The sequence below is a fragment of the Alligator sinensis genome, unplaced genomic scaffold (assembly GCF_000455745.1).
Source record: "Alligator sinensis unplaced genomic scaffold, ASM45574v1 scaffold656_1, whole genome shotgun sequence".
Classification (NCBI taxonomy): Eukaryota; Metazoa; Chordata; order Crocodylia; family Alligatoridae; genus Alligator; species Alligator sinensis.
The window spans coordinates 734,316-745,593 of record NW_005842333.1 but is presented as its reverse complement, the minus strand read 5'-3'; the positions used below and the strand labels follow the sequence as shown (position 1 = coordinate 745,593).

General features: G+C 49.1%; 1 protein-coding gene across 1 annotated transcript in view; it reads right to left on the bottom strand.

Annotated features, from left to right (window-relative positions):
* REEP1 (receptor accessory protein 1) overlaps window positions 1–5,585 on the bottom strand; it is an 80,316-nt gene extending 74,731 nt beyond the window's left edge. Inside the window, exon 1 of the mRNA XM_025210065.1 lies at window positions 5,507–5,585. Coding sequence (XP_025065850.1) covers window positions 5,507–5,535 — 29 coding nt within the window. The 5' untranslated portion in view covers window positions 5,536–5,585. The remainder of the gene's footprint in view (window positions 1–5,506) is intronic.
* Between the last annotated feature and the right edge of the window lie 5,693 nt (window positions 5,586–11,278).

The window sequence follows — 11,278 nt, the reverse complement described above, 5'->3', positions numbered from 1 at the left end:
GCTGCCACTGCCCATGCACCATGCACAGACTGGGGGGCCACAGGCCTCCCCAGCTTCCTGGTGCTGCACCTCTGCCGGAGCCACTGGGCTCCGATGGTCCCATGACCCAGCCTGGCCAGGGCCCCAGTCATTTTCGATGGCAATCTCACCAAGGGGTTCAGCACGTGGCCCCCCAGTCTGTGCATGGCACACGGGTGGCGGCAGCTGCAGGCTGCTCTCAGCCTCTGCTCCCTGCCTCCAGCCATGGCTTTGGCAGCTTACGGGGCTCCAATGGCCCCACGACCCGGCCCAGCCAGGGCCCCGTTCAAAGTGACGAGGGCCCCGGCCCGGCTGGGTCATGGGACCATCACAGCCCAGCTCTAGCAGAGGTGCAGCACTGGGCAGATGAGGAAGCACGTGACTCTCTGGTCTGTGCACGGCACACAGGCAGTGGCAACTGTGAGCTGCGCTCAGCCTCTGCTCCCCACATCCTGCCATGGCTTTGACAGTGGCATGGTGCGGCGTCATTTGCCCCTGCGCGTCCCACACATCCTGCCACATGCCCTGGAACCTCTTCCTCCGTGTGCCATGCAACCCGACCGCCTGCCCCGCTCCCTGGCCCCCAACCGCCCTTACCCTCTGTCTGTGTGTCCGTTTGTCCCCAATGATCCGGGCCAATCACTGCCCACCCTGTGGGTGGCACATGTGCAGCTGGCCTGGAGCATTACGGACAGACGGACACACAGCCTGAAGTGCCACAGTTTTTATTATATTAGAATAGGCCTGTCTCTGACAGTAGCAGGAGTAGATGCTTTAAAGGGATTAGAGTATATGAACAGGGCATGTCTAGAGTGATTCATCCCCTGATATGCCATCCCTGGCATCCCCCATCACTGCTTCAGGGATGTCAGAATATACATCCCGAGTGTTCTATTTAATGGGCATGTCTACACATGCTATTAATGCTACAGAGGCTTACTGTACAGTAAAATACTCTGCAGTAAGTCTTCCCTGGGAGCATCTACATGTGCTCCCTGTTTGGAGCAAATTTGCTCCCATTGTGCTCTGGCTTCCTGCAGCAGCCAGGGGGAGCTCCAGGCTCCCCTAGGGTGCTAACCTAGGGACTAGCAGGGAGCACAGACCCATCCCCACGTTCCTGGGGCCAGGTAAGCTCTGCCGCTGCAGCAACAGCTGTCTCCTGGGCTGCTGCACATCAGGAGGGGTCCTGATGTGAAGGGGACAAGAAGATACCTGCCACTGCAGAGCTCTCGTTCATAGATTCATTCATTGATAGATGTTAGGGCTAGAGGGAACCTCATGAGACCATTGGGCCCAGCCCCCTGCCCAAAGGGCAGGAAGGCAGCTTCATGTACATGGACAAACCCCATGTACATGGGGACAAGCCCAGTACCCAAAGGAGCTTCCTTGTGTAGCCAAGGACTAACCAGAAGCTGTTCTGCTTCTGGGACAGCTTCCAGCTAGCCCCTGATAGGGCAGGGAAGTAGAGAGTTACCCCACCCCAGTGCTGCTTGGTCCGAGCTCCTGGGAGGAGCGAGGAGCTGAGCAGCGCCAGGACCAGGGGAATTCCCCATCCCCGGTGGCCCCCTGGTGTTGGGGCTGGCTGGGAGCAAATTTGCTCCTGGTCAGTGTCTACACATGCGCTACTGCACAGTATGTACGATACACTTATTTTACTACCTGTATTTACAGCAGTGGCGATATGTAGGGGGTACACGTGCACCCCCTGAGAGCGCTGGTGCACACCCTGACCAGCCATGCTCCTCACTTAGGCAATGGGCAGGGGAGCAGACCAAAGCACTGGTTCCCCCATTGCGAGTGCCAGTCGGGGAGTGGGAGCTCCAGATGTAGCACCACAGCCACTTCCGGGAGCACCGCAGTCACTTCCTGGTTGGTGAGATTGGCCACAGTGGACCCTCCCCACCAGTCACTGACTGGTCGCTGGTGGGGCACATGCCCCCCTGACTAAGGCAGCACCACTCGCCCATGATTTACAGGTAGTAGCTAACTGCACAGTAGACTAATTTACTGCATAGTAAATGGTGCTCACATGTAGCTGGTGGTGCTTTACTGCACAGTAGATTAGTCTACTGCGCAGTAAAGCATCTCATGTAGACACGCTCAATGGCTATTAATGTACCTGTCCTACATGAATTCCTCTAATCCCTTTTTGAACCTGGCTGCCAAAACAGTTCTCTGAGGTTAATTATGAGGGTGCCACTTCCCTTGGGCTGCTCCAGCTTTGTGAATGGACTTAATCATAACAAACAGGCCTAGGGCTGTGGGAGGCTCAAAGCCCTTTCATTTCCATGTGTGCTTTTCCAGCCACAACTGAAGATCTGGGCCCAAGTTTTCTGTTTCAAACTACCAGCAAGAATATTCCTTCCATTTTACTTTGTAATTTCCCATAATCTCCTCTTGTTATGAAGCAAAGTACCATTACTATAATGAGATCATAGGCAATCATTTGGCTAAGTCACTTTCCCGTAAATTTCACCATCTCTTCCCAAACCTATCAAGGCTGCACTAAAAGGCTGTAATTGCCCTTAAACAAAGAGATGGGAAAATATTAGTGGCTCTTACAATTCTCACTTTTTCTCCAGCCTACAGTAACAGTCTAAAGGCCTGATCTCGAAAACCCGGCATGCCCCAAAACTGTAACTGAGTTTTGGGATGCACAAAGAAGGTAGGATTAACCCCTGATTCAAGAGTCTCAAACAATGCATTTAATAATTTAGATACAACGATTAAATTAATTATAAGACTGCAAAAAATAATTGCAGTATAACCTTTGCATATTTATATGATATAACTATGCAGATCCTGCTTACTGTTGTTCTACTCCTGTAAGCATGTGCAATATCAATAAAAGTCTAGAAAACAAGCTTGCTGAGGTTTTAGAAACATTATTTTTCATTACTGTCCCTTCATATCCTGGCCCGGTCTTAAATTTGAAGGTTAATTTACAACACAGGTTTTAAACTACATATCAAATATCATCCACACCAAACAATGGCAGGGCTGCTAAAAAAAGCCTCTCTCTTCTCACATGCTATCTCCTGTGGCGTGGAAACCTGCCAGACAGTCTGCATGGCCTAGTGCAACACACAGGCAAAACTATGAATCCTGCCTCAAGGATCTGACATTACACATTGGCTAGAGGGTGCATTCCAGGCACACAAAGTTAATCTGCCCAAATCTTCAGAGGAGTTGAGTTCAGCATCTCTGAAAATCTAGTCTCAAATTGCATGAGTCAATGACAGCCTCAGAAGGGCTCAGATTTTTTTGCCCCTATACCACAGCACGGTTGGTTATTGCAGGAAGGCTTCTCCTCTGGAAGTGTTTGGAAGAAGGGTCTGAAGGAAGTTGCTTGTGGGCTGTACAAGGAGGAAGAGGAGTTACAAGGACAGTGCATTGCCCGATGAGCCAAAGCACTGAGACCTACATTGGTGGAAAGTGATATCAGTGACAGCAAAGGAAGAAATGCTTCCAAAGGTTGCCATGAAACACTATCTCTCACGGGCAGCTGCTCAAAGCCTCATCATAACATAAGCTAGGCACAGCCTTCCTGCTAGCACAGCAGCCTACAGCACCCACCTCCCTCACTTCACTTTACCCTCGGGGCCAGTGAGATACAAAGCTCTATGCTCAGCCGTCCTGCCAGTACAGCTGTACTGGACTCACCTTCCAGCTAGTCACTGGGACTGGCTCTGCTTACTTTTCTCTCCAGTAAGCAGGCCAGTCCTCACTGAACTAAGTGGAGCCATCTAAGGCAGGATCAACTAGAACTGACCGTTAAGTAAACCCAAGGGACCAACCAAAGAGCAAGCAAATCCTCCACTGGCCTTGAGCAACTTGTTCAGACTCCAAAGATCCATGCAATGAACTGTAGGTGGAGATTTGTGGAGACTACTGAAATATCTGTTGTCCAACAAGTCCCACCAGCCTGCATAAGAGCTGAAACTCTGAAGACTAAAGTGCTGCAAAGATGCTGACCTGTCAAGAAAATTATTTTAGTACCTGAATAAATATGCACTAAATGAGCCAAAGGGTTCCTCCATAAGCAGCAACCTGCTTTGCTGTTTTCAAAGACCTGTGTGCTCCCAGTCCCTTGTTGCTAAACCATAAGCCATAATTTATTGCTGATAAAATATACTTTAGTCCGTGTGACTGCAAAAAAAAGAAGAAAAAGAAAAAACCCTTAAAAAAAGGTTAACCTGGATGTAAACAGATGTAGGGATAGCTGCCTGTGCCTGCAAACTGCCTAAAATGGTAACCCTGGGAGGTGTGAATTGACTAGCTCACATCAGAGAGTCAAAAGGTTGGTAAGGCCTCAGAATTATCTAGTCCAGGGGTGCTCAACCCCTGGTCTGAAGACCAAATCCAGCTCACCGAGCTGTGGCATCTGGCCCACAGGGTTCCCCAAGGGTCAGGACATTTGGCAGTCTGGGAGCAGTGGCAATTAATACCGCCACCCCTCTCCCACTGCCAAATTCCCCAGTCCCACACAGCCAGGTCAGAGTCAGACTATACCCTCTTTCCTTCCATCTGGCCAGATCGGGGCCAGGTCACAACCCCTCTCCCCCCTGCACAGCCAAATTAGGGGCTGGGCTGCCTCCCTCCCCTGTCTGTGCAGCCAGATCAGGCTCACCAGCTGGATCTGGCCCAGGGAGGAACCAGGCACCATCCATGTGGCCTCCGGGGCAAAAAGATTGAGCATGACAGATCTAGTCCACCCTCTGCTCAGATGTAGGAGGGGCTATTTCCAACCCATTTTAGAGAGATGCTTTTCCAGCCAGCTCTGGTAGACGCCCAACACAGGAGGGTCCACGAGCTCCCTAGTCTATTTGTTCCACTGTCCTAATGCTCTTACAGTTATGAAGTGTTCCCACACATTTGAAGTAAATCTGCTTTTCTGCAGTTTAAGCCCGCTGGCTCATGTCCTGTCCCCTGTGGCAAAGGAGCACAATTTTTCTGTCTCCTTTTTCTGGCAGCCTTTCAAACACTTGAAAGCAGCTATTAGGGTCTCCAAACTAAACACATCTAGTTCCCTCAATCTATCCTCAAGTGGCTTGCACCCCAGCCCTTTTATCTAGTTTCTTTACCTATATTTTAAAATACAGTGCCCAAAACTGGACTCAGTACTCCAGGTAAGACCTCACCAGAGCTGAGTATAGTGGTACTCTCACGTTCTCTATGTTCCACATTATGCTTCTGCTAATGCCAAGCCCTTTATCCTCAAGCTTCCAGTGCGTGTTAGAGAGAAGCTCAACCTGCAAAGATCCAGGTACGAACGTCCACAGTGCTCGGAGGTGTTTGGATTCCAGGGTTAGGGTAGGTCCATCTCATTGCTTCGAGCCCGTGGCAAGCACAAAAACGGCCATGTGGGCACCTCATAAAAATTCCACTGATATCGTGCCAGGAAGGTGTCTGCTTTTCCTGTGTTGGAGTCACTCCTTCTTGTGTACCCTCCACCCCCAAATGGACCCTCCTGTCTAAAACAGCTTACTCTGGGGGCTCATAAAGAACAGCAGCCATTCCTTTACTTCTGAAATTGGTCAGCTTCCACGATGCTGGGTATATTTAACAGCATTTCCCAGCATACTCCTGGCTTCGTCTTCAAGGTCCTCCCCTTACGTTGCGTTAGGATCAATGCAGTCTTTGTATCCTTAACTGGGGTAGATGGACACTGCTCCACTAACTTCAGTGGAACCTCTGAACATCTGGGCCACTGTATTTTCCAGGAATAAAGTATAAACACATGCAACGATGTGCAGATTAATTGAAGTTTGTTTGTTATACTTGTTTAAAAAACTTTTTTTTATTTTTTGGTTATGGGAAAATGGCTTGGGTTTGCATGGGAAATAAGATAAATGGATTTTTCAGTCCTATATTCCTCCTGTCTGCTATACCCCTTCCCCCAGAAACATGAGTTTTGCCACAAGCTAAGAACAAGAATTTTGTGGGAGCCTTGTTAAAATACTGACAGTCGTCACTAGCTCAGCCCTCTTGACAAAATAAAACCATTGCAATGATTTCATAGATTCATAGATCCATAGATTGTGAAGTCAGAAGGGACCACAATGGATCATCGTGTCCGACCCCCTGCCCCTGGCAGAAAAGAGGACCGAGGTCAGATGACGCCAGCCAAGGGATTATCTAGCCTCTTCTTGAAGACATCCAAGCTAGGTGGAAGCACCACCTCTCTTGGAAGCCCATTCCAGATCCTGGCCACCCTTACTGTGAAAAATTTCTTCCTAATATCTAACCTAAATCCACTCTTAATCATACTCAAACTGGTTTCCCTTGTTAAACCCCTCTATTTATTCCCATATGGAAAGTTCCTATAAAATGTAATAGGGAAGAACTTAGAAAGGTCCTGTACAATCAGCTTAAAAATGTACAGAAACGAAGAGAAGCTAAAACCTTTTCTGTGGGTTTTTGAATCACCCACAGAATGAGAAGGGAAATGACTATATTACATTTTATAGGAAGTTAAAAAAGACCTCAGCTTTTCTACAGCTCCCTGCTCCTCTTCTCCTCCCCCCACCGCCTCAGTTTCTGTGGCTCTGGTCAGGGATAATATTAATTCCATCCCCCTCAGTCATTTTATAATTTTAAAGTTTTCATATCTTCAGTGTAGGCACTAAATCCTCCTATCTCAGCAATTCTCATCCAGGGTGCCAAGGAACTCAGGGGTACCACCAGATCCTCTTTAGGCTGCCAAGAGGTGTGAGGGGATAAGGGCTGTGTTAAGAGATAAGCAGATCAATGAATCAGATCAACCAGCCTCAGGCTTGTCTCTGCCTGGATGATCCCACCACCCAGCTCCTCTGCAAGGAGGTAAGCACCCATAATATATCAATTACTTTTTTTAATTGAGCCACTTAATTCACAAGTGTTATGGAGGGTGCCCAAGTCCAGGAAGGGGTGCCTCAAATCCAAAAAGGCTGAGAACTACTATCCTATATTTCATTAGACCCTCTACCACAGTTTGGACACAACAGCTACATGAATACTACAGGACTAAAGGTACTATACGTATCTTATTAGCTGTTGATCAACCCTTTGTAAGGGAATGGCAACAATCGCTTAAGTACTAAGCACAGCTTTTTCAAAGTGGTATCCAAGTTTGTATATGGATCCATTTGCTCTTGCAAATCAGATAGTTATTAAAGGTGGGTAAAACATAGCCCACAGGCTGAATCTGGTCTGCCAACTGATTGGAATTGGCCCGTGGGGGTTGCGGGCACCCACCAACTAATTGGATCTGGCCCACGGGGGGGCACCCACTAATTGATTGGAACCAACCTACAGCTGCCCCCTGGGGCTCCGCATGGGGCCAAGCCCTGTCTGGAGCACCCCGTACCATGCTCCAGCCCGCACCTGCTGGCCCGGCCCCAACCAGCATGCACAGCTTATCAGCACAGCTGCTCCTAGTACTACCGCAGCTGCCCAGGTGCTGGTCTGCTCCCCTTGCCTCCAGCAGGTCCTCCTCCTGCCCCTGCTGCGCTGCTCTGGGCCGAGAGGAAGCTTCAGCCCAGCGGCTCTTGCCCCAGTGGGGCGCAGTAGGTAGAAGGCAGCTGGGGGCTGGAGCTGGGGCCCAGTGCTCTAGGACAGGAGCTACCCAGCTCAAACTTCCTCCCCACCCAGAACAGCACAGCTGGGGCAGGAGCCACCGCTGAAGGACAGGGGAGTGGAGCAGCACCTGGGCAGCTGCACCCGGAGAGGCCATGCTGGTAAGCTGTGCATGCTGGCTGGGGCTGCACTGGCAGGCATGGGCTGGAGTGAGGAGTGGACTGTCCTGGGTGGAGTTCAGCCCCATGCAGAGCGCTGTGGGGGCAGCCACAGACTGCACTGCCCAAATGAGCTCTGCTGCATACGCCCCCTGCCCCCTCCTCTCTCCCCCCCTCACCCCTGGCTGGATCCTGGGACCTAGAGCCTAGGCAACATGCCCCCCCCCAACACACACACACACACACACACACACACACTCCCCTCCCCACACCCCTACAAGGCAGGGGCCACCCCCGAAACTCCACGCCGTGACTCCGGCTTTGCCTACCCGTCTCACTCCCAAACACAGCTCCCACCCACCTACCCATGGCCCCATCCCACATAGGGAGTTTTAGTGTGTTGTTGCGGGCAGCGGGTGGGGTGCTCTGGCCCAGCCCGTGACAACTCATCAAAACTCCCCATGTGGCTTCTGGGCCCAAATAATTGCCCACCCCTGTTTTATAAGGAGCCAGTCCAGCCAGCAGGCCAAATGCCTATTGCATGCATCAGGATGAGAATTGTACGTGCAAATGGATAGATATGCTGAATTTTCTAGTTTAGAAACCAGGGCTTTAGAAACTCCAAGTCTTCTGGAAAAGAGTCCAGGAATTCAATAGAATCTCAATGATTATGCACTAAAATATTGTTACCGCGTTCTTAATACCACTCAGCACCCATAAAGCATTTGTTACGCAAAGATCTCATAGCTTTTTCAAATTTTGATGAAAGAGCATTCCTCTTATAAAATGGTGAAACAGAGACACAGGGATGCCAGAAGATATCCCAAGCAGCCCACGGCAGAGAACCAGGCTGTTGTGACCTCATGTGATCTGCTCATAAAATTGTTATTTTTAAGTGAGCTCTTAGATCCTTCTCCCACTGCCTTCAGTGACAGATTTGTCATGGGAACAATATGGGACCTTTAAAGAGGGATGATCACACTAATTCTGAGAAAGAGACTGGTAACATTTATATAGGAGACAATTTTCTACATTTCCTAATCTACTTGGTTTTACGTAGCAGCTTTCTTCTTTTGTTTGATCCTGCATCACAGCCCCTTTCCTGTATATAGGACATCACAGTTAGGTTGCCATGGAAATTATTGGGATTTACGCAAACTCCACAAATCCAGCCTTATGGAGCATATTCTCCTGTGGCTGTTGCTTTAATTATTTATGTCTGGAATAAATAACAGCAGGTTTCTCTTCTGAATGAAGAGCTTGTGAACGTTAACTTCAGAAAATTAAGCCTTTTGTTCAGGCTTCAGCTTAAGCAGGGATGAAACAAGACTCCCCATCTCTGCGCTGCCAAAGTGCTTCAGCTCTGGCCTGGAGGGACCACCTTGAAGAAGAAAGGTGTCCTTCTGCCTCTGCCCATGGCACTCTTGCCTCTCTGCTGAGATTTCCAGCAAAGAAGCCAGCTGGTGCAGTGGTTCTGTGATACAGACCCCTGCTCAGTGTGATCCGTATGGGAGCAACCCAGGAATTTCCCAAAGATCTGCCACTACATTGACGATTCTACTCTCCCCCCGGTGCCCCTCAGGCTTGCAACCTTAGTGGGATTTCCAGCTCTGCTGCCACAGATATCATCACTAAATCCTAGTGCTCTTTGCTGTACAACAGCTAAAGCAGCGGTTCTCAACCTTTGAGACTTGAGGCACCCCTCAATAGAGTCAAGCCCGCCTCGGATCTTAGTTTTTACTTGTTTTCCACCTAGGAAAACAGCAGAGCAATTCTGTTGCAAAAGCACTCAGAAAGACCACAACAGGGCAGAATATTTTTAACAATATGGATTCCCATCTGAAGTTTATCTTGCGAATCATGTTTGCACAACCAACAGTGATAACGCTATGGAGCACTTGCTCCCCTGAAAGGATCTCAAGGCACCCCAGGGTGTCATAGCACCCGGATTCAGATCACTGAGCTAAAACAATCAGTCTGTTCCCTCCCACGCTCAGTGCTAACCCTCCATCTGGTAACACAATTGCTCTTGGAGGAAGCAGCAGGATCCTGGGGGATCTACTTGGTGAATGGGGTACATCGGCCGCTCTCCCCAGCACCTGTGGCAAGCTGGTTTCCTGGGACTTGTCTGGAGGGAATGGAGACCATGGCCTCCACACCTCCCTGACCCGTTCTAGGAGACCTGTACCCTGAGGATGTTAAAATGGGAGCTTAAGGGGATGATCTTCCTCTTCAATGAAAGAGGGGGTAGCTGCCATGGCTTAACTGAGAGTGTGTACAGGGGCAGTTAGGGGATGTAGCTCCCCACTCTTGTTTATGTCATGGTCACTTGTTCCCAAGCCCATGCCCTTGTTATGCCTGATGAGAAACCATCTGTCCCAGCCACTCTCAGGAACCAATCCTTTGGTTTGCATTCCCTTTGGCCAGAATAAGTTCTCCAGTTCCATTCATGACAACTGTAACCACTTTCCCCTCCTCTTCAAGGCCATCCTTGTCCTTCCCCAGTCCTGAAATATCACTCTTAATCCGTCTCACCTGCTGCTCTGACCACACCTAGACTGTCCTCAAATTCCTCCACCGTCTTTGGTACAACTCACTGCACCAAATCAAAGCCCTTTGTCCTCACTTGCTGGGCCCTACACAATCTGCCCACTGTCATCCTGCCTCCATCTGCTTCTGCCAACTTCACTCAGTCAATACTACACAGTTCACCCTTGCTTGAGTCCATCTCCCACACCCGGGAGTCAAATTTGCCTGGCTCGCAGCTCCTCATTCACCACTTCTGGAGGCTGCTACCTGAGGGTGTGTACACACATACTAACTTTCTGTCAGTTAAGTCAACTTAACTCTAAGTAGACTTAACTGTCAGAGTGTACACATATATGTGGAGCAGAGTCGACTTAAATGTGGTGCAAGATAATATACCTCCGAGGTATATTATCTTGAGTTGCATTAGTTAAGTTGACTTAGCTCACAAGATGGCTGCCCCCGTGTAGATGTGTATGCTCCTATGTGGCTTAACTCAACTTAGTTAAGTCGCCTTATTTTAAGTCAACTTAGTACATGTGATATACCCTGGGGTGCTCCAGAATCGGAGCTTTCATATAATAAAGAGACAAAGCAGTTGTGAAGAAAACTGGCAAAATGCAACCCATCTGTGACCACAACCAGGTTATCTTTCAGTTTCTGGAGACGTCCTGGCACAATAGCTCTCCTTTGTGTGAACTGCCCTTCTTCACTCAATGGGATGTGCACTCTAAAGTCTTAACTGAGCAACTTTATTGTCAGGATTGTTAACTTCTCTGCTGCTGGTCAAAGCACACAAAAGGCGACTATGAGAGGGATCAGACAATGACACTACACAGAACATATAAAAAACAAGAGATAACTATATTATGGAGAGCTGTGCCATCTCTGATGAAGGTCATTTTGGACTGGGTGGAGACTACTACAAATGTTTTCCTGGTTCAAACACTACCTGTGTAGCAAAACCCCCAGTTTTTGGTGATTTTTTTTCCCCATTTATTTTAAAATGCATTCCCTCC